Source organism: Apostichopus japonicus, chromosome 11, assembly GCF_037975245.1.
Source record: "Apostichopus japonicus isolate 1M-3 chromosome 11, ASM3797524v1, whole genome shotgun sequence".
In the NCBI taxonomy this organism is placed as follows: Eukaryota; Metazoa; Echinodermata; class Holothuroidea; order Aspidochirotida; family Stichopodidae; genus Apostichopus; species Apostichopus japonicus.
In genome coordinates, this window is record NC_092571.1 from 2460013 (window position 1) to 2486287 (window position 26275).

The window sequence follows — 26275 nt, forward strand, 5'->3', positions numbered from 1 at the left end:
TACAGTGAAGCAAGGATTCATTGATAAGCGACCCACAGGCCAAAGCCCCTCCCACAAAAGAATTGTCAGAAAGTTTTTGCACTGATTGGGTATGCGAGTCCTCGGAGACTGTATGGTTGAGCATCCTACCAGCCTACCCCGCACGTCACCTTTATCTAGGTACTATGTGTTTTAGTTGAAGTGGTTCGTCTCTCCGGGCCCTCTCTCCGGGCCCTCTCTCCGGGCCCTCTCTCCGGAAATAATCATTAAGAACCTTGGCAGTAGAGCAATAGCATGTGGAAAGGTGCAAAGGTGGAAATATTTCCAGTAGCATGAAACTGTCTTACTCAGGTTGTTACAAATAAATTGTTCATGTATCTATCCCGATGAGTTTAGAAGCTTGTAGAGATATTGTTGAGACGTTTTTAAACACAGTTAGACTGTCTCTTTCTAAACATGTACCCACACATTGACAGAAGAAGCATCTTGGCTTTATATGTCAAAGATTTTGTAAGTTGAACTTGTGTTAAGTTTGGTCCTCTCATTTGCATTCACTACCATCTTTCCCATCCCCTCTCCTCCCCTCCCCACCCCTCTCCTCCCCTCTCCTCCCCTCCCCATTCCCCTCCTCATCCCCCTCCCCACCTTCTTGCCTATTCTTTCTTTTCACATACATCACTCTGTACTTACGGTAACCTTACTCTCTTTTCCTCAGAAAGTCAGAGAATTAATAAGTTGGCAAAGGGTTTCTTTTTTCACATGTTAAACTTTAGTCTCAGTCACAGACTCGGGTTAAGACGTGCCTGGGAGTGCAAAAAAAAGGTTAAATACCTGGGTTTTAAATTACCTAGAATGTATCATAACTGGTCCACGTTCTCGATGAGATAACCGTATGTAAAATACATTGCTCTCTGGCAAAACATCCAATCACAGACTTTTCTCATGGTCATAGCTAGCCTTAAACAAATATGTACAAATACTTCATTTCCTTTTTGTTGGAAAAATTGCAGTAAAGCCATCCAGTCTGAAAATAACAATACTTGCACTGCAAACCTTAATCTGTCAGATTTAATGGATATTGGGATATCAGCCTGGCCCCCAGATATTGTTTTCCAAGACTTAAAATCTATATCAGAGAAATGGCACGACTCCCATTAAGAAAAGTGGTAAAGAAAAATGTCAGAAGTTTGCATTAAATCCTGTTACGGTTGTCATCGGTGGGAACACTGGATGCGTAAAGCAACGGCGTATTATATGTTTTAGAGTGATTTTAGTGATTTCATTTCATGACATGTCATGAACCTCTGTAAGTGTTTCAGCTTTGAAATCTCTGAAATATTAATATCCTGTGACTAAGGGGAAATATCTAGTTGGTTATGTTCTGTGTGTTTACAAGATCTTATTATACCGATAGTTTAGGGTAGGAAACCACTGTATGAATGCTCCACATAACTGATATCTCAATTTACTCTGTGACTAATTTTTTTTTTTTTGGTGACTCATGTGGATGAATGACCCTTCATTTCTAAATAAGTAACCGACCCAATGAAGCTGAATTTTAGCCAAAATGATTTCTTCTCATTGTTGTCATGGAAATGTGCTATCTTATGCGATAATGAAGTCACAGGCAGATAATGTGACATGTTGACAAAGAGTGGTAATCAATTAATATGGTAAAAACCACCCAACTCCCTAAAGTATCTTTGGGACGATGTGTTTCTGATTCCTAGCCAAAGGCGAAAGGAATAAAAAACAGTTTGCCTAGTTGTTTTCATCCATGGATGTCAAAAAAGTCATTTGTACAGCAGTTTTACATAGAATATTCTCTGGTAAAGCCTGGCAAGGAATTACCAAGCCTGTTAGCTTTCTGCTTTATGGTTACACCCTAATAACGGTCCAACCTTTGATTAAGAAGTCTCAAGTTAGCGAGTTAGACAAGTTAACCATGTAGTAATTTGTGTGACCGGCCAGTTTTTCCGTTTGGTCAGTCGAAATGCCTCCCCCCCCCGGGAAGTTTCCTTGAAATGACGAAGTTGATCCATGATGCAAAAATGAATAATATCAGTCGAGGAAATTAGATCCATCCTCTCGTTAATCAGTTCGTTACTTCCAGGCCATCGTCGGCATGGAAGCCCTTGATCTGTCCCATTGGGTTGCTGGAATACCTAATATCAGATCTATATAAAATTTGACAAATCAAGGTCCTTTCTTTTGATTGATCAGAAAATGTTCAACTTCAAGGTGGGTTCAATTTGTGGAGGTATTAAGGAATTTTGAAAGTATTTTCAAAGTTTGGTTGAAGTCCTCAAATAAGCAATATAATTTTTTAAATTATAGGATAAATACTGTTAAATCCATGGATCAAAGTCTGTTGTAAGTTATGTTCATGTCGCACCAGCAAAACAAGTTGCCAATCGAGTTGTTTCTAATGTTGTATGACATAAAGAATAGTACATTTTTCACCTGGTGAAAAATTTAACAACACCATTACAAGACGCAATGATAGTTAAATATTAAAATCCTTTCATGTAACTCTATGCTATGCTTTAATGTTTTGTACACACACACACACACAACCTCCCCCCCACCCCCCCAACACACACACACAAACACCCACCATGCACAGAGAAAGGGGGGGGGAGAAATGGAAAGGGTTGTGTAATCCCAAAATGAAGGATTGGCGCCTTGACAAGTCAATGTAATGTGATTTTGTTTGTCGAAATTCTTCTCCAGGAAGTTTTAATTGATATCAACATCAGCACAGCAGAGGGGTAACAAATGTGCCAAGACTATGCTGAGATGTGACCTAGTTTCTTTGCCATGAATGTTTCAGAGAATGTACAAACCTCTGCAGATCTCATGTGACCTCTGACACTTTGTTCTACTGTCTCAGTTTTGATCTTTCTAAATGCACATAGCAATAAAGGAATTTCGGTGATTTGAATTTCTCTTGAAATCCCTTTCCCTTCCGGGTGTTATCGGAATGAATTTATCGTGGTGCTCTCACTGGTTTGTATACGAGTTGTGTGAGATTCTGTGGCTTCCGACTGGCATGACCAAGAAAGAAATGGCTATATTTATGTATATGTATATGTAGGTTATTTGCATCAATTGAGAGATGGATAGCTCACCTGCTAGAGAATAGAACCTGTGGTCACTGATTTACCGCTCATTCTAGCCCAAAAATTCCCTTGCTCTTTGAAAATTGCTTGATAAATTTTCCCATTCAAACAAAAACTATTTACACTAGGGTTTGGAATTTTTTGTTATTGTTTCTCATTTGAAACTGGTTTGTGTACATCTGCACTGTTATCTAGCACTATAGTCTGAATTTCCTCTGTGTTCTTAAATTGACGCACAGATCGGCAAAATGACCAAGTATTTCCAAAAAACAAAAATTAAACAGGAAAGTATTTGAGAAAGAAAAAGCAATAATTGGTCCAGAAAATGAGAAAATCCAAGTGTCCAGTTATATGATGATGTCGATATATGCCGATGTCAATTATGAGATCAAATTTCCGAAATGACCAGAATAATTTCCTGTTTTAAATGAGAAAAGGAAGCGAAATTTTCCAAACAACTAGTTTAATGATGTCATGGGGTTCAGAGTGACCAACTTTTATCCCACAAAATTACAAAAACACAAAACTAGATTATTATGTTGTCAGGGAGATGAAATAGTTGTAATTAATAAATTGTCGTTGGGTTAAAAATTTCAAATGGGATAATTTTTTTGGAAAGTACTGAATTTTTGTGACATACCATCAGCACTGTACTTTGAGGTGAATATGAAATGGGAGACCAACCCAAAAAATGGAAAAAGAAGTTGTTACCTTTAATTCACCAAACTTGATCGGTGCTAGTGTTTGATGAAGTTTAAGATGTAACCTTCAAACATTGGTAATATTATAAAAGAATAAAATGTTACATTTGTAAAATAAATTCTTTGGATTAGATGAAAAGGTGTGTGATACTCCAATGGAGAATACATCAAAGCAGTTGTAACCACATAGATTTCTTTGGGAGTATCCAATTACCTACCAATATTTTTTTTAGTTTTCTTGGTCAGAGTTTGTGCAAAGTTAAATTAAGCCAAGTTTCCCAGCACAAATACAGATACATTCAAGTGCTGAAAATTACACATCATTAGTAACTGTGTTCTGTGTCTTTGAGGTGACAATTTCTCTTTCACAACTTTCCAAAGGTCCACACTTTTCTGGGTTAGAGAACCTCTTTCCTACTGTGAGGGAATGTTAACACTAAACTGCATTCAATGTAAGAAAACAATTTGATATGATTGCAAAAAACACAAAAAAAAAAATTTGGGGGGGGGGGCCATCTAAGCACCCATAATTATACAAGAATAGACCTCTTCCCCAGGACAGTGTTGGATAAAAAAATGTCCACATCTTCAGTAATGCACCCCCCTCCCCCTCCCTTCCCCCCCACGTAGAAATTCTTGCCTTCAAGCCTGACAGTCCCTTTAATGCTAGTCTATACATACCTATGGTTATTTAAGATGTGCATCAGTGATTTTTTTACAATACAACCTGTTTGGTATATGCATATATGTATAATAACCTCAGCACCCAGTACGTGCAAATCATTGGAGTTCATAGGATGCTTTACCAGAAACAATTCTCTACCGATTGGCCATGTTAATTGTCATGTTTCACTGGAAATAGGCTTGTGGTATCCTGGAAAGCGATGAGCTTCCCGGAGTGACTGCCAGCTCGTCTCTCCACGTGATATTTGGCACCTTCTCCATGTCACGTTTTGCTATGAGCGACTGTTTTGATAGAGATGTTTAGACAACATTGGGGATGTGATCTGGGATTTGGATCAAGCAATTCTCTTAGGAAACAATGAATTGAATTTCTTTGCTAACACAAAATAATTAACGACTGGAGGCTGACGATTTATTAGTCGGAAGTCGGGAAATGGTAAAGTTGATGATATAAAGCTCAGACAGGTTAAAGAAGGGGCTTCCCCGATCATACTTAACATCATTCTGTATTCCGTCCGACTTTCGACATGCTGAAAACGGCCAAACCCCAATTTACAAAAGGTACATTCCACTGCTTCCAAGTTAATTTCAGGGTGCTAAACTATCACTGTTGAGAGAGAGAATGAATCCATACATATTGGCGGCAGTGAAACAAACGCTACTTGAAATAATGTTAACCGGGGATCGTTATTTGACTGTCTGGCGTATTAGGGAAGCATTGGCGATGACCCTTGTCACAGAAAACTTGTCGATTTTATCACCACAGGAAATAATCCGAAGATGGTGTTGCCTATATCAGCAGACATATTGGCCCCTATTATGGAGAACGAAGAAAAAAATGTGAAATCCACTGAAATTTTGGGTGAATTAGACTTTATCTATAGCTATTAGGTGTGTGACATCCTGTTAAAGTGTGACATTATTCGAAAGATTATAGAGGTAGATCGAAATATCAGAGATGCCATAGATCTTGTCCCACCTGCGTTTCACTGTTCATGCAACAGGCTAGCTTTCATTTTGACACTATTTCATATCAAAAATAATTCAAATGTATGGAATAATATTTAGCCCTGTGATATATTAATCTTTGTCTTCTGGTTGTCCTAGATAACCAAAGTTTTTATTGGTCTTCTGGTTGGCCTACATGACCAAAGTTTGTAGTGGTCTTCTGGCTGTCCTAGATGACCAAAGGTTTTTGCGGTCATCTGGTGGTCCGAGATGACCAAAGTTTTTAATGGTCTTCGGATAGTTTTACTTGCCCAAAGTTTGTGTTCTATTCACCAAACCTACACATCTCCCTTACAGTGTACATATTGGTCATTCTTTGCTATTTTTTACAACATTTATATTCAGACACCCAAATTTGCTGTTTGGACAACCAACATGTAAAACCTGGTAATAGTCTGAAGGACAACCAGAAAAATCAAATCCTTAAAAAATGTTGTCCTGTGCTACAGTGTGCATGCAGATTTATAATGCAAATACAGATAAGCTTGTTATGCAATAACAACATTTCCATTCACTTCAAATAGTGATTATTATGTCATTATTAAAAATTTTACAAAAATGACAAAGAAAGAATACTCAAATCATTGTAAATGCCAACAAATTCCTTTCTTAAAAATATGCAAGTTAAAGCTTAAAAGTAATTATTTTTGGACAAAAACATAATGGTTATCTTTTGAAATTTTGTACCAAAGTGAATAATCCCTGATCATCCCTGGTGTAACAATACGGTAAATTAGCATTTCTTAGAATCATAATGCGATTAATTAGCATTTCTTAGTATTTTTTTATACAATATCATATATACCCCCTCCACCCATATGCTTCCTTCTCTTTTTGTATATACTCTCGTTTCAGTAAATAGTACAACGTTCACAAATTCTAAATTGTTAAGAACAGATCAATGTGCACACAATTATCCTAGCCAAAATGCTCAGAAAATGACCATGCTCGTGGATATATCCCTGATTCATAAACGTAACCTTCTAATGTAATACAACCATTACATGAATTTTGAAATTTTACATAAATATCTGAAAATTCAAGATATACAGTAGATCTTGGGTTTTGTCAATTAAATTATGGCCCTAAGCAATGGATTACCATATTTCTCATAATGCCACAGCTGCTGTTAAATGTACCACAATTAAAACAATATATATATTTATTTACAAATATTTTAAATACAGTGCAAAATTAAATACTCAAATATTACATTTTTTTTTACATTTTTTTTATTGGTCCCTGGTGTTTTTTATATCTCCTCAATTAATTCAAAGTATTGAAAAATTCAAGTTTGTTAAAACTGCAAACTTCTTTGACCTATTCTGTGTGAATTCATTTTTGGTCTGTTTTATTGTATATTAAACAAGCTGTCGCCTGCTGTAGTGAAGTGATCATTCATACAGAGAAAAATGTTCAAAAAAGAATAAAGGTACTTGAACAAATAACCAGATCAAATTTACACCTTGTAATGGAAATGTGAGAAACGCAGAAAGATTCTATGATATATAGCCTTTTGTAGAAACATTGCTTTCTATGTTTAAAATGTGTGAAGTCTATGTGCTTATTTCACCAGATTTACACCAGTTAGTACGTACTATCACTCAAATATTATTATTTGTGGGGTAGCATTGCATGGATGCATCAATCACCCTTCATATATATTTATATGGCATATACCATACAGTATGTATATATGGACTACCACAACTGGTTGATTTCAAGTATAGACTACACTAAAGTAAATTTTCGGTCAAAATATCCCTTTCCCTTGGCTTTTTCAGTTCCCTTGCAATGTCATCTGGATAACCTTAAAGTAGTTCTACAGGTCAAAACATATTGTTCATGTCTTATCTGCTTCCTTTTCCGTCACGGATTAGCTCACATTTAGATCCTTCAATAGAAATACAAGGATTTATGCGCACATCATTTGATACGTGGCACCGTGACTCGATTTCCCCTCCAAAAACATAAAGAGATAATAATTTGAGCAATAAGTTAGTAATAAGTTAAGGAAGTTGATCGTCATTCATGTGCTGGGGTAGTTCTGTAATTTTGCGATAGTAGTAGTATTTGGTATACTTCGTAAATATGCCATTCAGAACCTAATTTTCCTCAATATGGTTAAGGTTATCCATATACCAGACCTGTATCATTTCTACTGTACAAAACTATTATACATATATGTGTCTTTCTTACCTTAGATAGTGCTATGGACTGTATGTTCAGTGACTGCATGGAAGCATGCATGCCCTGTACATGTATTCAAATTTTACCAAAATTGTTACAAATGATACAATTAAACGATGTATATTGCGTGTCCTCTGTATTGTGTTTCCCACATATTGTGTGTCCGTATATTGTGTGTCTTGTATTGTGTGTGCCCTCTATATTGTGTTTCCCATATATTGTGTGTCTGTATATATATTGTGTGTCTTGTATTGTGTGTGCCCTCTATATTGTTTGTCCCGTATATTGTGTGTCCGTATGTTGTGTGTCTTGTATTGTGTGTGCCCTCAATATTGTGTGTCCGATATGTTGTGTCCCAATTCTTTCTTTCTTGCAAGGGGTGTGTATTAATACTGTATATCAGTTTTCTTCTTAAGTGTATATCTTAGAGTTAACGTTTTTCAACACAGTAGGAGATTGAAGTTTGACATCTATAACAACATCGTTAGATACTGTATCCGCCCAGTTTCCCTGATCTCCCATTTGAATTATTAGTTGACTGTCTTGAGATACTTGTTCCTCAGTATGACGTTACCTTTCCAACTCATGCAGTTTATTTCACAGCTGTGCGCCTCGTCATGTCTTAAATAGCATATAGCCAGAGAAGGTAGTGTAGCGGTTGTCATTGCTGTTAAGTTCATTTCCCTGGTCCAGCTGCAGCCAAACCCTCTCACCTTGGGCCAGTTCCAGAATGGCGCTGTTGCTGGCCGTGTCGTAGGCGTCGCTCGTGCCATAGTCGTAGACGCTGACCTGCATTTCTCCCTCCTTCATGAGTTTGACGTAAGGGCTCTTGGTGACCGCAGCTCGATGGACGTTCATCATGAATACATAGGCACCGTCAGCGGGGGCCGTGAACATACCGGTGTCCCCATCGAAGTAACCCCCTATGTTCGTGAGGACGTCGTCGTAGACGACCACCTTGTCCGAACTCCTGGGTGCCCTTATAGTCTGGGTCACCGCAGCAGAGAAGGCTGCCTTCACCATGACTGCTTCCATACCCTCACCGGTCGGTCCTCTGTCACCAGCTCTCCCATCAAGGCCCGGTGTCCCTGCTGGTCCCATCGGTCCTTGCTCACCCTTGGGACCCGGTTCTCCTCTTGCACCGCTGCCAGCACCAACACCACCACCACCACCACCGCATCCTGCCATGCAGCAGGTACCGTGGTTACCGGGTATCCCCGGTATACCAGGAGATCCAGGGTTCCCCGCTGGACCAGGGGCCCCTGGTGGTCCTTGCACTACCCCACATGTTTTGACATCGTTTTTACCATTTAATATTATCGAGCCCATCTCGTCGGCACAAAGAACGCGGCCGTAAAGCCCGGCAAGGAGAAGAAATGCAGAAATCCTTAGTCCCTCCATCCTATCAAAGTCCTACCTCCTTCTTCGTCTTAAAGAAACGATAAGAAATTCCGGGCGGAACTTGTTAAAATGGTTCCAGGAAGGATGTCGCTTTAATGCATCTAGAGTGAAAGTTATCAAATCTCATACGGAATGTCACTTCCTGGAATAACAATTTAGATCCTTTTTGATAGAAAGTTTGTTTTAAATGACCCTAGAACAGCACAATTGCACCAGTGATAAAAATCAGAACAATGTCCACTTTTTTTGTCCCAAAAACTTCTCATCAGGTTTTCCACTTTTTTTGTCCCAAAAACTTCTCCAAAGCTCATCAGGTTTTCTCGTGTTTGAAATTGGGACCCCACAGCAAGATGTCAACAGCTGTATATAACCCAAATGGGGCTTTTTTTTTCTTTCTTTTTTTTACAGTGTTTTACAAAAGATGTGGAAGAAAACCTCTTGAATTTCCTGAAGTTTTTAAAAGTCTCTTTGGCATTCCTTCCTTTGGGAAGAACTTAGGTTGTTAGTGTCTTTTGAATTGGACAGAGACACTCACGACCATTCAACAGGTCATGAAATTTCTGATAAACAAATATTTTCAAAAGGACCTGAAAGTTGTGTTTTCTTTACTGGCTATTTGATGGTTGTCCCACTCGAGTGAACTTGGTATTGTTGGATGGTTATCTAACCTGAGGGCATTTCTCTCGAAAAAATTTCCGTTGGTTCCCTTTATCTTCTGGAAAGAGAGAGGGTTTCCTGTTGGTGTTATATTTCCGACAGTGTAACGACTTCCAGTCTGTGAGTCTGTAATTTACGGCAGCGTGAGTTTTTGGGAAACCAAATTCTGCCAGAGAAAATGAAAAGACCAAAAAAAAATCAAACAATGAATTTATATGCATGATACACAATTACAGGAAGATATCATACATAAGTATACATTTCAACATGCTTTGGTGAAGATGTATTTCTCTGACTTTTATCAGCTCTTGGACATTTTATTTTCGAATTATGCCATTGATTGTCATTTAGCCTCTGAAGAAGATCCTGCTAGGATCCAAACGTCAGGCTGACTTACTTTTACACATTCTATTACACAGGCTCTCTAGTGGATAAGTAGTTTGCTAACAGTTTTATTTTATTTTGATTTTCGAATTATCTCCTTGAAATTTCCGGCTAATTTTTATATCATTGAAATTTAGCAAAGTTTAGATTCACTTCTAACGAAGGTTTGCGACGGAAATTAATAGATAATATTCTATTTATGTTTATATTTATATTCTTCAAGATTAATAAGCTAGTTTAAGATACATTTGATTCAAAAGTTCATATTAACGCTCTATTTCCCCAATTTCTAGCTTTCAAAAAAGTTAAATTTTGGGATCATCCCAATCCTATCTCTCCACCTGACTCTTGTATTTACCCGTTTCTGGCATTTAATGGAATTTATAGGTCATTTTTTGGGCAGGCAGTAGGTCCACATGAATTTAAAAGATACCGATCCGTAGGCGAAATGTACTGCAGTTGTGTTTTACCTGAAGTCTTTATGTAGGGCAGACAGCCGAAAGTCAAGTGCCTGTTGTTTATGCAGTGATTAATCTTAACATGACCCTATTACCCCGGAGGTAAGCTAGTTCCGTGAGGGTTACACTTGTTCATTAATTGTCCATTGTGACTTACGGCCAAGGTGAACCAGTTTCACGGTTTTCATACAACTACAAAAATTGTTTAGAGATTAAAGGGTGTGAAGACTCGCGCACAAAGAAACGTCTCATGCCGGTAATCTGACCTAGTTTCAAATGAGGTGTAACAGAAGTGTTAGACACCACCATCATCGATCCCAGAAAATACACACACGCCTTGCTACCGTCAGTAATTAGACACTAGTGTACAGTCAATGCATACAGCTATGGTCAATATCCACAACACAGCGTACATACAGTAGCAGCGATGGACATCTCAGGTCTAGATGAAAGATAACAAGGTATCACGTTTCATTACTGTCTGCATTTTGTAGCGACAAGAAGAAAACGTCATTTGCAAGCAACAGAAAGTTAACTTTTTCAGAGCGCGGCACGCGGTTTGGGGCGAGTCTTCAATGCCTTTAAATATTTGCTAGACGAGATCAAAGTAATAACTGTTAAAACAGTTTGAAGTACATGAGTTGATATACCAACTATGGTTTGACAAAGGATTTGACTCTTTAAAGTTTTCTCTCTCGTCCAAAAGATAAAATGAACTTGTAATTTTATTGCCAGTCAAAAATGTTAAAGCCAGTAAAATCTTAGTCGCAATTCTTTATGATTTAATTATCCTCTTTGCTTTTTTTCTATTAATAACTCTGTCTTATCTGTTTTTGTTTGTATTTGGTTTTTCTAAATGAGTGTACCTTTGATATCGCAACCCCCTTTATTGTATCGTTTTATATTGAACATATATATAGATACAAAAAACAAGCTGAACAAAATAAACAGCAAACTTGCTTTATAAAATACTTTTTATCTTTACAGTTATTGTTTATTCGTTCACCTACCATTGAACTCATTACAATTCCCAACATTCAGAACACTTGACGATCATCAGTAATTAGACACACTGCTGTTTGATCTACCGTTTACTAATTACTTTCATCCAGTTAACGGACATTTCTACAGAAACCTTTGTAATTATCTATAACATTAAGTATCGTATGTACAGTATATTGATTTTGCATTCTGAAACTGGTATGTGAACCATTTTTCCAGATATTTGTCCTCTTTACGAAGGAACTTTCCACTAGGAAAATCCGGGTCTATATAATTAGGTAGAGAGGATGCCGTTATTACAGTCGACGTCTGTCAATGGACAAACCAATAGATCTATTTTTCCAAATTTCCTATCCTGTTTTTTTTGTTTTTTTTTTTTTGGTGGCCCGATCGATCGTTCTTGATAATATGTATCTGTTATAATTTCATGTTTGTATACTCAAATTCATCCCTGGGCAAAGTAGGATCTGACCTTGTTTCGTCATGTTTTCGAGGCCAGATTTAAAGCCAAGTGCCATTAGCCGTTTCCTTAAGGGACGTATTAGGTATTTTGATTCTTCCTCATTACAAATACACAGCTTTGGTGACTTGGTCACATCTCCGGTAATATATATAGCACACTCATGATCTGGTATTTTGTGGACCCTGTCTGAAAATACTTCCCTTATAAACTCTTGTAACTGCAAAGACCTGATATATAACTGAATATAGGCCGCAAGTAGACCCTATGGTAGGCAAGCATACGTGTATGTATACATACATATACACTGGTAGTCGACATTATGTTTTGTGTAGTATCGAGTCATAAATGTCAAGACAAGAATTTTTCTCAGCAAAGTTTCTACCCAGGGAATAATTTAGTGTTCACATTTTTTTTGCAATATTTTCTGAATCTATGCAGTATTATTCAGAATAAATGTGGTGAGCAAGGATCCTTGTGTGAATTGTTCCATCAAATGAACATGAAATAGTTCAGTAATCAATGATTCTAGAATTTGCCCAGACAATTTCATAATTACGACATCAGACTACTGAGTAAGTCAGAAATTTTCAAAGAATTTTTTTCGTTACAAATTCCTTCAATCACCCGAATTGCAAAATTGACTAAATCAAGCTAAAAAACAGCAAATTGTAGTGCAAATTTAGTGTAAAAATTGGTTTTACCAAAAGTATGACAAACGGGCTGCTTTAATGTCATCGGTAAAACCGTAGGAGAATACATAAAAACATTAGTATAATAACATTCATATACAAACAAAGTGAAGTTTGTTTATTCTTTTAATGTGGTTTGTTTGATTTTTGGTTTGCTCCACCCACCCAAAGATGACAAGCACTCGATGATGTTTCCTCTATAATTATTTTCCCAATACTGATTGGAAGACAAGTTTAACTTCAGAGTGCACTTTTGTGTGTGACCATGGGAACTTATGGATTACTGATGTAATATTATTAATGGTTCAATAGCACTTATCTTTCCCTGATAATGATCACAACCTAGGTAATACATAGTGTATACTCGGGTCAAATTTATTAGTTTTGGTTTATCGGGGATTACGAGTTGCGGTCTGTATACATCGATGAATGCCAACGAAAATAAATATTTGACTTAAAAAAAAAAAAAAAAAATTAAGCAAAACTGAATGTGGAAATTGTCAACAACTTACTGAAACTGTAAAGATGTTATTGAGTTCAACTGTATACAGAAACACGCCAGCGACCATAGGAATACCAAGTCGTGCTCTGCCAACTGAGCCATTGATCAGCACCAATCTACTGTCTATTAAGCTCTATATATTTACAGAGCTTCCTTCCTTACCTGTGTCCTCACAACATTTACAGTGTAAAATGTTACATACTACAGTATGTTAAAACTATATATTTACAAAGGTTCCTTTGATGTAGTCTGTGTCCTCACAACATATGTGTACAATGTTACATACTACTGTGTATTAAGCTCTATATATTTACAGTGGTTCCTTTCTTACCTGTGACCTCACAACATATACAGTGTACAATGTTACATACTACCGTCTATTAAGCTCTATATATTTACAGAGATTCCTTGCATACCTGTGTCCTCACAACATATACAGTGTAAAATGTTCATGTATACTGCTGTGTAAAAGCTTTATATGTTTACAACGGTTCCTTTCTTACCTGTGTCCTCACAACATATACAGTGTACAATGTTACATACTACTGTCTATTAAGCTCTATATATTTACAGAGCTTCCTTCCTTACCTGTGTCCTCACAACATTTACAGTGTAAAATGTTATATACTACAGTATGTTAAAACTATATATTTACAAAGGTTCCTTTGATGTAGTCTGTGTCCTCACAACATATGTGTACAATGTTACATACTACTGTGTATTAAGCTCTATATATTTACAGTGGTTCCTTTCTTACCTGTGACCTCACAACATATACAGTGTACAATGTTACATACTACTGTATATTAAACTATATATTTACAGAGCTTCCTTTCTTACCTGTGCCCTCACAACATATACAGTGTACAATGTTACATAATACTGTCTACTAAGCTCTATATATTTACAGAGATTCCTTTCTTACAGGTGTCCTCACAACATATACAGTGTACAATGTTACATACTACTGTATATTAAACTATATATATTTACACAGCTTCCTTTCATACAGTCTGTGTCCTCACAACATACACAGTGTACAATGTTACATACTACTGTCTATTAAACTATATATTTACAGAGATTCCTTTCATACCTGTGTCCTCACAACATATATTGTACAGTGTACAATGTTACATACTACTCTCAGAGCTTACTCTCTTACCTGTGTCCTCACAACATATACGTACAATGTTATAAATTCTACCATATATAAAGCATTTTGCATAATACAGTAACCTCTATCATTGTCTCCATAGATTACAGTAAGTGTAAGTACTGTACAATACAGTACTGTACTGTAGGCTGTTAGGGTTGCTTGTGAGAACCCTCAAATACAGTGTATTAACCAGGGTTTGCCACATGTATGCAACCCCTGCTTTATAGGTTACATCCTAGGATAAGACTGTCACAGTTGAAGATATGTGTACAGCTTACAGCACTGATGGAACCTCCAAGATGCATTTAAGTTTAGCAGGCAAATGTGTGGCTTCCAATCTACCAAACATCACTCTGCATGTGCTTTCGCTTGAGCACAAAAATACCTATTTTGTTGCAGTGCTGTCACAACAGATACAGACCTATGCAAAATCCAGCTAGATTCTTGCAAGTTCAAAACAAATCTCAACACTAGAGTATAGACTTAATATAATATGACACGGCTAAATATGATTGACACTAAAGATGTAACGTTAGGTACCAAGTTCATTAATTGATGTTTTACATGGATCTCATCTTTAATATTCATATTTAATACTAGTCTGCTAGAAATATTTTTTGCATTAATTTGTGAAAAATCTGCTATATATATATTTTTGCATAATTTGTTTATCACTTTGGCCAATTTGTATGTATCATCTTTCTGTCGCTACACTTGCTTGAAATGCATGGAAGCCAGCATGGACTATGGACTTGATATTAATAAAATACCTCAAACAGCAAAAGATGTAGATGAATAATTTTGACCTATGGAAAAATCCCATGACCCACAAGAAAAGGTTTGGACAACAACTTTTGGGCCTCACCCCATAGTTAGCTATCATTAGTTACAGACATTTGTAGACACAGAGTTTCAAATTATTTGGTTAGACAAACTTCAAGGCAAATGTTTGAAAGGTAGCAATTTCCAATATGGACATATATCTTTTCTGGTTAACATTTTGGACTTTCTTCAAAAAATGGATATATGTAACATTTGCTCAATTTCCAATGAGATGACACGTTTGGTTTTCCAACTGTTTGCAAGGTGGTCTAATTTAGTCCATTATTTCTGTAGGGACATGATACTAATAGATTAGGGGTTCCTCAATTAAGTAACTAATTCTGTAAGGGCCAGAGAAAAACATTGGTTAGAGCAAAGATCCAGACCGAATCGAAACCTCACTTGACCAAGATTGAGCAATAATGTACAGTCGTGTGCTCTAACTGCTTTAGTGTCGTGCAAATGCAATTTTTTTGAGGTTGTGGGTCAAGATTTTGCAGACAGAATTTTTGTTGTGGACTGCTTGCGGAGAACCCCTGCTATAGATGCTATGAACTATTTCTATGGTGTCCAGATGGTGTCCAAATATTTGTTTACACCAACAAAGGATATAAAATGCTGTAAGCCTGAATGCATCAATTGTTGCATATAAAGCTAAACTTAAAAGGTAAATACCAATTTGATAAAGTTAGGTGTGTGGCAATCTCAAAATCTCTAAAATGTCCTTTTTTTGTGTGAAAATTTTCTGTTTTGGCATTCAAATCATATTTATAGTACACTTATAGACAATAATAAACCTCTTACCTTTGTTGGATAATTCCTCAGGATTAGAATCAATTTTGTGTATAAAATCAAACTTGGTATATTCCACAAAGAAATACAGATCAATATTATTATCCTTTTCAGAAGGAGATCTATACAAACACTGTATGACTGACCTTATAATGGGAATCTACTGCAGTTAAAACACATGAACTGTTGACTCTACAGGTCTATCAAGTAATGTGTAGAAGTTACACTTGGGTCCCCTTGAACTAGTACACTGTAAAGATTTGATGGTGGGCAACTATGATGAGGCGCCTGGTTATGGGAAGTGTTTACACTCAGTGTTGTCTGTCATTCTTGATCACCCCATTAAGGCAATTTACAATCTCTAAATAGGAAATGCATTATGTCAAGAAGTTATCCCTCTTCCCCCCTTTTGTAATAGTGGAAGAGTCCATATACTGTTAGCCAATCAAATTTGTGTACAGGAGAACAGATCAAACCAGGTAGGAGATGTATACATGTAGTTTACTAGCACTGTAAGGGGTTTTACTTGTTATCATCTAGCTGATGATCTTAATGTGCAATCCACCTTTCCAAAGCATGGCATATATTCACACACTATACAGGTTTGAAGTGTTTAGTGGACTAACTCAAGTGACAAACATGTCGCTTTAGAAAAGTAGGTTAATACATTAAAGTAAGTAAAAAAAAATAATAATAAAAATAAATGAGACTTATATAGCCCCAAATCAGTAGACAAAAGTCACTGCTCAAAGCGCTTTACAAAGAAAGCAGATTAATTTACAAAAGAACAAGTGAAAAGATGGGTCTTAAAAATGCCAGTTATTCCATGGTGATATATGTTTGCTATTGTGATTGTTCTTGCTCTGAGACGTTATTTAACATGTATTTTAGCTTTGAATTAAATTAATTTATACACTTGTAAGCACTTTGGGCACTCTAAATAATGTCAGACAAATAGATGTACAAATAAATTGTCAAATTTTACATATAGTTCCCTAGAATCCCCCACTTTACATGTCTTGTCACAACAATAGCACTCTGACCATCTGCCATTTCTGTAATCTCTCTTGGTGATGATTTAGTTCTGACCAGCTGCCCAATGACTTTTGGTCATATCCCTAGCAGTATAATTTCTGACTGTGTGAATGAATTGTCACGTTGAAAGGGGGGCATGATGGGGAAGGGGGCATGATGGGAAGGGGGGGGAATTTGGAGACAAGCATTTATGTTGTTTGTTATATAGTGAGTTACCTATCTAACATTGTAGCCAATATGAAGCATCTCTTTCTGTACATAATGTTTATATTAACTCAATCATGTTATGAATGACGACACAATAACAGAGATCCATCTCAATTTATTATTTTTGCAGCGAGACAGTTAAGACGTAGCTCATTTCATTTGAAAATGTTGCAAATGACCATTGTCACTAACAGAAGCACTATGTGAATCTTTGTGCTTTCAAAGCAAGAATATATTTCACCAGTTGTTCATTCCTTTTCCAAATTCTGAGAAAGTGTGAAATGCTTGAAAGCAAGCTTGTACTGTATATGTGGCAGAACAAGAAGTGTTCAATTATTGATAGCCATAGTGAGGTCAACGGCAGAACTCGGAGAAATAATATAATTATTCCAACTTGTTCTTGCTTCACAGAGCTCATTTGAATATAAACTTGTAAAAGGTCATTTTTTCTTTCGATTTGTGGTTTGAATGTTATCAGTGAGAAGGAAATTCACATGGTGATGTAATTTGCTCAAAGATGCTTGTCATCTTAGATAAGCATAAAAAAAAAAGAGATTTGATAGTAAAGATTTGATAGTACTTGCTTAATAGATTCAAGGGCCTTAAATCTCGTTTTCACGATCACTCGTATTTACCTAACCCATTTTGACGGGCATTAACATGTATCCTTTCTCTTTTTAATCTTTCATTAAAACTTTTGAATTAATGAAGTTTGTTCAAGGGCAATCCCTGGCTTTGGTCGATTCCTTAATAGTGAGGACATAATTGATGGAAGGAGGCTACTTGTCATTGCAAACAGAAGCCATCAGCCAGCCAGGGATGGTCAATTGTTTAACTCATGTATGGGATATGACTTTTGACAAGATCTATAATCTGAAAATCCCAGGAAATGTATATTTCCGGTTTCTCTTACCACTGATTGCAATTACAGTGCGTGTTTACTGTAAAGTTTAGATAACAGCACTTGGCAAACATCTATGGTGTAATTGTGTAACACAAACTTGTGGGCTTTTTTTAAATATTTTTTATTGTGCACTGTATATATGTGGAAAATTCTGTAGTTTTAGATCATGTGTGTTGATTAATTATGCAAAATTGTACTGTAGGTCTGCAATTTGAAACTTTTGAACTTTTTCTTGGAATTGTTAGTCGTATATAGGAGGGATATGTATGATTGGTTGGTCATACTGAGATTTGTCAATTAGGCATCTCTGATTGGTCGGAAGTGAACATGTGATACAGATCGGTGTAGGTTTTCTGTTTGGTTCAGTTGTGTGGTTATGTCTCCGTCTGCATATCTGGGGATGAGATCTCTGTGGTCCTGTCTGGGGATGAGATCTCTGTGGTCCTGTCTGGGGATGAGATCTCTGTGGTCCTGTCTGGGGATGAGATCTCTGTGTTCTGTGGGAAGAAAGAACATATTGATTGATCAACAATAACATCCCCAATTTCCTCTTCTGGTTCTGACATATATGTTGCTGTCATCCCTGGTGCAACTGCAACCAATCATTGGAAAAAACCTTGCTTGAACTGCCGGTGGGGCCAGGGGGAGGGGCAGGTGGGACCAGGGGAGGGGCAGGTGGGGCCAGGGATAGGGGTTCGTGGAGCCAGAGTAGGGGTAGGTGGGGCCAGGGGGAGGGGTAGGTGGGGCCAGGGGAGGGGTAGGTGGGGCCAGGGGAGGGGTAGGTGGGGCCAGGGGAAGGGGCAGGTGGGGCCAGGGGAGGGGTAGGTGGGGCCAGGGGAGGGGCAGCAGTAGGTAAGAATAAGAATTGCAAATATGAACACAAAGGAGCTGTGAGAGTGAACAGAGAGATACTGTAACTGTGAGAACACATTACAGTACACTTTTGTAAAGTAGGAGTTTAAATTTGGAAACAGTCAAATAATTGTTTGAAAATATAGTTAAAGTCTTTGGACCTCATCAGAACTGTTAAAATAAATACATTGTAGGACATAAATTTTAAAATAACTGAGTGAGCTGATTTGGAACAACTGTGCAAACATATTTAAGAGTAACTTTAAAACCTAGGAACATTCTAGGAATACCTAAGATCGAGTGTCCTTATTAATTTCAACAACATTATCTTAAATTATTTAACTTGTTGCTGCCTTTACATTCCACATGTTTTGTGTTTGCAAGAAATATCTTTTCTTACGGTCCTTCAAAGTTTTTTTCTTTTTATTCTTACAAGGGCAGAAGGTTAAATTAATGCTTGAGGTTTAATATAAGTTATGGAATATATATTAGAGAGTAGTATGCAGGCTGTGGTAGTGATCAGTGTAAAAACTTTAAGCCATTAACCTGATTTTGTGTCAAATTGACGGTCTTTCAAACCACAACAACACTAACTAAGCTTACCTATAATAAGCCTTGTTTGAATTCAGATAAACCAATCAGAAGCAAGCTAACCAGTTTTGAATAGAATTATGCTACATGTAGTCTACAACTTAGCACATGGGTCCTCAACCTGGCCCAGGAATGACTTGAATTGGGCCTGCTAACATAAGATGGTCCACAATCATACAGAGTAGTAAGTACAGTATGTGGGCCCTTAAAGGCTTACAATGCATCCTACCATGTGTATTGCTCAGTCGGTGACATCCCTATGTTCCGACGTCTCTATATTCCGACGTCTCTATGTTCCGACAATACCAAATAATTTTTGGACTCATATTTTTTTGGACCAACATTTCTTCGGACCCAATTTTTTCGGACCAAATACTTTTAGGGGGACTTAATTTTTTGGGCCCAAATTTTTTTGGACCTAATTTTTTTGGGGGACTAAATTTTTGGGACCCACCAAATTTTGTTCACGAAAAAAAAAGGGGCCAAAGTTTGTTAAAAAAAAACATTAGGTCCAAAAAAGTGTTGGTCCGAAAAAGTTTGGTCCGAAAACATGTTGGTCCAAAAAAGTTTGGTCTGACAAATGTTGGTCAAAAAAAATGTTGGTCAAAAATTATTTGGTATTGTCGGAACATAGAGACGTCAGAACATAGAGACGTCGGAACATAGAGATGTAACCGCTCAGTCTAGGAATATAGTATTATTATTATAGTGTTATTAAACATTTTGGGTCCCTGTGACCGTTCGGTGCAACCAATTTTTGTCTGTGACCCTCGGCGTAGAAACTCAATTGAGATATCTGACTAAACACACTGACGGCATTTTGTGTTTGAGTGACATAGTTGTTCTCCCCCCCCCCCCCCATTTTCTTTGGAAAAATAAACTGAAACATTGCATGTAATGTCAGTATTAGAGCTCACCAGTTACCTATACTATTTTGGGACTTTGTCAATTTCTCCATTTTGAAAAAAATGTTACTCTCAAATTGCAAATTTTTATTTCAAGTCTAAGTAATGAAAATGGGTTATTAAGTCAGTGGTCAGCTTGGACAATAAGAGCTGATGACCCTAACCATGTGACCGGTAGAATCTTCATTGGCCTCTGGTTTGGGCTTTAAGTTCACTCTTGAAACAAACAAAAAGTAAAAAGTAATTAATTAAATTAAGTTATTTGGTCAAAATTGATTATGAATAAGTCTGTTTTTTCAATGAAAGTGTGAACTCTGGCCACCTGAGAGTTTGTATTACAAGCTCCCATGGCTGCAATGCAGTCTCCCAGATTATATTTTCAGGATTGCAATTTGGTTCTTTGTATCTTTAAGTTGGCATGTTCATAGTCTTTATGAAACAACATAACCTCAAAATTGTTTCCTTTGTTGATATATCATGAAAAATACCAACTTTAGTCACAAGGGTATGTATCCTTCTTTCCTCCCTAGCTCCACTACCAAAGTTATATCTCCTTCCCTCCAATCATCCAACCTCCCCTCCCACTTTCTTCCATTCACCTCCCTCTCCCTCCAGCTTCAACCATCCAGCCTTCCCTCTACCATTCATCTTGCTCCTCCTAACCAGCCAACTCCACCATCCTACCATTCATCTCCCTCTCTCCAACCATCCAACCTCCCTTCCACCTTCTACCATTCACCTCTCTCCCTCTCCCTCCAACCATCCAGCCTTCCCTCTACCATTTATCTTGCTCCTCCTTACCAGTCAACTCCACCATCCTATCATTCAACTCCCTCTCTCCAACCTCCCATCCACCTTCTACCATTCACCTCCCTCCCTCCCCCTCACCCTCCAACCATCCAGTTTCCCGTCTACCATTTATCTTGCTCCTCCTAATCAGCCAATTCCACCATCCTACCATTCAACTCCCTCTCTCCAACCATCCAACAACCCCCTCCTCCCATTACTTCATTACCACATCCTACCCATATTGACCACATTATACAGTATTTTGTTGAAATAGTGTGCATTAAAGGTAATAAAACACGGTTGCCAATGCATCTTCTAGGTTTCACTGCGGAATCTTCTCGCTTCACCCAGGATTTTGTAAAATGCCTTCTTAGAAATCGCAGGCTCAATCCTCCATATTTTTAGACCATCAGTAATTTATTTCATCCTCTTCAACATCCAAGCATCAAAGAGAATGATGATGACTCAAAAAATGCCAAAAACAGTCATTACAGTAGGTCACTTTAGGACAATTTTCTGACAACGGTTAACCTTCCAGAGGGATGTACACTCACCTAGTTGTGGTATGGTACCTCTAGTTGCCACCCCTCTGCGTTAATTTCCGGACCACTCTTGTGTCTAGTATTTGTTGCTAGTATTAGTTCCACATTGTGGGAAAGTGATTTATTTGTAATACCCAATATGTCCTCTATTAGATGTGCTGAATGGAAGTATTCATTGCACAACACAATTGATATTTTTAGGAAAAAGCTATTAATAATACAAAGAATGCAACATGATGTGGTTAAGTTGAGCTTTCTAGTAGGGGATTATCCTGAAACTGGTTACGGTTTAGGTCATTTTACTTTTGACTGAGCTTAGTGCCTTAAAGTGGATATATTTTTAGGGCAAGTTGTGTAAGAACTTTTGTTGAATCAGAGACATTTCCAGTTCACAAACTGCGCTACTGTGCTTCCTCTTCTCAGCTTTCCCCATCCCATCTTGCACTTCTCTCCCTAACATCCTCCAAACACCAACGTTGGCAAATTTTTTATTCTCGTCTGTACTGTTAAATCTTTGGAACTCGCCGATTTCCTCACCTCTTTGGTGTGAGAGTCACTGCAAACAGTAATGCTTGTTAGGCAGGCCGTAAACCTTACAGTAATAAAGTGAATTAAAAAGTGAATACAGTAATAAAGTGAATTAACAGACCCAATGAGTAGACGTTACTGTACATACAGTACTAGCTTGCAAGTAATCCAATGGAATAAAGAATTTCAAAGAATAGTTCACAAGTCGAATTATCATCAATGTTCATTTAATATGGCATCACACCTATTTGCTGCATAAGTCTACTTTTGGTACAAAATGATAAGGCCGTAAAACAGAAGAAAAAGAAGACCTTTCCACAATAGTTATCTCAAAAGTTTCACCTGAGTTCTTTTATACAGTAGGTGGACTACAATTCTACCTAGACCTGTGATTTTCGACATTTATACCATCGATACAGTTTAAAAAGAACTTTCAAAAGAGAAAAAAAGACACCTTATTAGGCTTAATTTATATATCTCTCTCTCCCTTCACACTTCTGTTATAAAGTTCTTCTTTTTACCCTATTTATAACTTTCATCCGATTACCCACCTGGCAATTTTGTCACGTACATGTTGTATCAGACAATTTTTAACATGACACCTGTTACAGCAATGAGCCTATACCCTCACAGCACGATTAAACGGAAACATTTTTACCTGTTAAAAAACTGGTTTAACCAAAAAGAACTACATGTGTGCAAAATAATTTAACCAAATCCTAAAAAAAAGAAAAAAAAAAAGGGAAAGGAAAGGAAAGGAAAGAAAAACTGTTTGGATTTCACCTTAAGCAGTCCCAATTCTAATTCAGGAAGTATTCCAAGCTTTTATTTGTGTTACAGATAATGTCGTGGTTTAGAAAACCCGGCCAAGAGTACAATCGCATCTTCACAATTAACAGAGGTGTGGACTTGATTTAATTTATAGAGGGAGAATGAAAGAATCCCCTAAAGATTTTAAAAAAAAAAAATGATGATTTTTTTCTGTCTTGCTAAATTTTGATTTCAAAAGTTTTAATATGTGGTAAGGTTTGTCCATTCTGCCCTGTAAGTTGAGTACTTGAGTGACCAGGGGTAGGAGGTCAGTGACACAACGATTGGTCTGCCTCAAAAGTGTGACATTGCGGGAGCGCCAAAAGTCTTCTAATCTGATAGATACGCAGTTTCCAGATCATGGAAGCTCTGGCTTGTCAACCTCACAGAAAAATTCATCCAGTATCTCATAACAAATTGCTACAGGGTATGCAAAATGGGCAGATTGCTACAGGGTATGCAAAATGGGCAGATTGCTACAGGGTATGCAAAATGGGCAGATTGCTACAGGGTATGCAAAATGGGCAGATTGCTACAGGGTATGCAAAATGGGCAGATTGCTACAGGGTATGCAAAATGGGCAGATTGCTACAGGGTATGCAAAATGGGCAAATTGCTACAGGGTATGCAAAATGGGCAGATTGCTACAGGGTATGCAACATGGGCAGATTGCTACAGGGTATGCAAAATGGGCAGATTGCTACAGGGTATGCAAAATGGGCAGATTGCTACAGGGTATGCAAAATGGGCAAATTGCTACAGGGTATGCAAAATGGGCAGATTGCTACAGGGTATGCAAAATGGGCAGATTGCTACAGGGTATGCAAAATGGGCAGATTGCTACAGGATATGCAAAATGGGCAGATTGCTACAGGGTATGCAAAATGGGCAGATTGCTACAGGATATGCAAAATGGGCAGATTGCTACAGGGTATGCAAAATGGGCAGATTGCTACAGGATATGCAAAATGGGCAGATTGCTACAGGGTATGCAAAATGGGCAGATTGCTACAGGGTATGCAAAATGGGCAGATTGCTACAGGGTATGCAAAATGGGCAGATTGCTACAGGGTATGCAACATGGGCAGATTGCTACAGGGTATGCAAAATGGGCAGATTGCTACAGGGTATGCAAAATGGGCAGATTGCTACAGGGTATGCAAAATGGGCAAATTGCTACGGGGTATGCAAAATAGGCAGATTGCTACAGGGTATGCAAAATGGGCAGATTGCTACAGGGTATGCAAAATGGGCAAATTGCTACAGGGTGTGCAAAATAGGCAGATTGCTACACAAGTGCAAAGATATGTTTATATATAGTGCCAGAAACTGTATCATTGGGCAAATTTCTACACGTGTGCAAACCAAAGATATATGTGCCAGGAACCTCATCATTGGGCAAAATTGGTGCACATGTACAGAGATATATAGTGCCAGGAACTGTATCATTTTACAAGTTGACAGAGTGCAGAGCCTTCTAAAATTGATTTAACAAAATTTGAAAACTAAACTATTTCCTGAACTTAACCAAGGTCCAGGTGTGTTGCATCCTCTTATGTTTAGGCGTAATGCATCCGTGAATGTTATTGTGGGATCCCCACGAACTCTTGACGACGACGTACAAACATGAGAGTCAAAAGAGCAAGAGAGATTTATTTTGTCAGATTGCTTTTACGGTTGGCATTGACGGACTATATAGCATCAAGAAAGTTCAGATAATTCCAGAACAAGCTTCCCTCAAGAAAAAAACCCTCTCAGAATCCCAATTGAAAATCCCAGAACGGAGGTACTTCTAGTTCTGCTATTTTGGTAACAATAAAACTTTGAGGACCGGATGTGTTGCAAAAACATTGACAATAGAGATAGAACAGCTGGTAAAAAGAACAATACATCAAAACAGAATCAGTCACGTAAGGGCAAACAATCAACAACTTTGTTATTTGGAGAATTTAGCTTTTAAATAGTGGATCAAGAAAGGAGATAAATATGGCGAGAGAAGTGATGTGGAGATGAATAATTGCTCCTTTGCATGCATCGGTGGGTTAGACCACTGTATCACAATGCCCAGTCGTTGTGCAGGACTGGAGACAATTACTCCTTCGAAGATGTGTCTCAGCCAGATCATTGTAATGGGAGGGGAGGGGGGGGGCATAAGGGTGTAAGGGAAAAGCTACATTGGCCTTCCTATGTTTGTCATATATGTTTTTATGAAGTCAGTAATTTGATTCGGCCCTGAGGTTGTATTATTTACACACTTCTAGGTTTGTAGTTGGTCTGGGAACATCCTCCCATACAGAAGGTTTTAGATGACAAAAAGAGTGCAAATTGTTTAATACGGTCCCCCACCCATTCCACTCCTGGAATCTTGTCTGATCGTGTGTAATGCTCATTGCTCAGTAGATTTGGTGATATTAACAAACAAAATAGAAAACAAATTGCTTTCCAATTGTATTGTAATTTGTACTGTAACTTAGATCCAAATAAAAAAAATTCCTTTGACATGATGGTCTATTCTCGTAAAGTTTGCATCCCAAGTTTAGAAAGACATGAACATAACTAGTAAACTTAAATACTAAATATAAAAAATAAGTAAGAATTAAATAATATTTAATAATTCAGATTATGACTTGCATCGTTTATTAAGTTAATTGGACCTTTTGTTTAGCTCTTTGTCTTTGTTTGATTTTAATCATTTCAGCAGAAATCATTACAAATATAGAAGGGGTCATTATACTATAAGCATATTAATTGCCCAGCATCATAAATTAAAAATTGTTTCGTCATCGAAAATCAATTGCTCTGTAGGTATTATAAGATTGATGATAAGAAGTATTGATGAACTGTTCAGCTTGTGTTTGTTTACCGTGGTAAACAAACGTAAATAAATACGACAAATAAAATAGCAAAAATAAAAAAAAAGCATGAAAGAATTAATTATGTTTGCCTATGAGTTGATCTTACACTCCCTTCTCCTGGAATTATCATTAATTAAGTTTAGGTTTGATTGTTATTTCATTTGATTGTGGTTTGGGGAAGAAATTTGCAGATGTCTGCTGTCTGGAAGGTAACTAAAATTCTGTCTGTTGGTTAGTTTTTTCC

The 26275-nt window shown here is 37.4% G+C and overlaps 2 protein-coding genes across 4 annotated transcripts in view; one reads left to right on the forward strand and one right to left on the reverse strand.

Moving 5' to 3' along the window:
* LOC139975837 (serine/threonine-protein kinase mTOR-like) overlaps positions 1-26275 on the forward strand; it is a 97830-nt gene that overhangs the window by 46792 nt on the left and 24763 nt on the right. The gene's annotated exons all lie outside the window — the stretch shown is intronic.
* LOC139975912 (cerebellin-1-like) lies at positions 2612-16305 on the reverse strand. Of its 2 annotated transcripts, XM_071984201.1 has the most exons (3): positions 16026-16287; positions 8259-9908; positions 2612-5300 (listed from the first exon to the last, which is right to left on the reverse strand). In XM_071984201.1, exon 2 carries the CDS (start codon positions 9083-9085, stop codon positions 8300-8302), a length of 786 nt encoding a protein of 261 aa, XP_071840302.1. In that variant the 5' UTR covers positions 9086-9908; positions 16026-16287; the 3' UTR covers positions 2612-5300; positions 8259-8299. The 2 variants fall into 2 exon arrangements, with proteins under 2 accessions (XP_071840302.1, XP_071840303.1); XM_071984202.1 differs by lacking the exon at positions 2612-5300 and having other exon boundaries at positions 6086-9908; positions 16160-16305.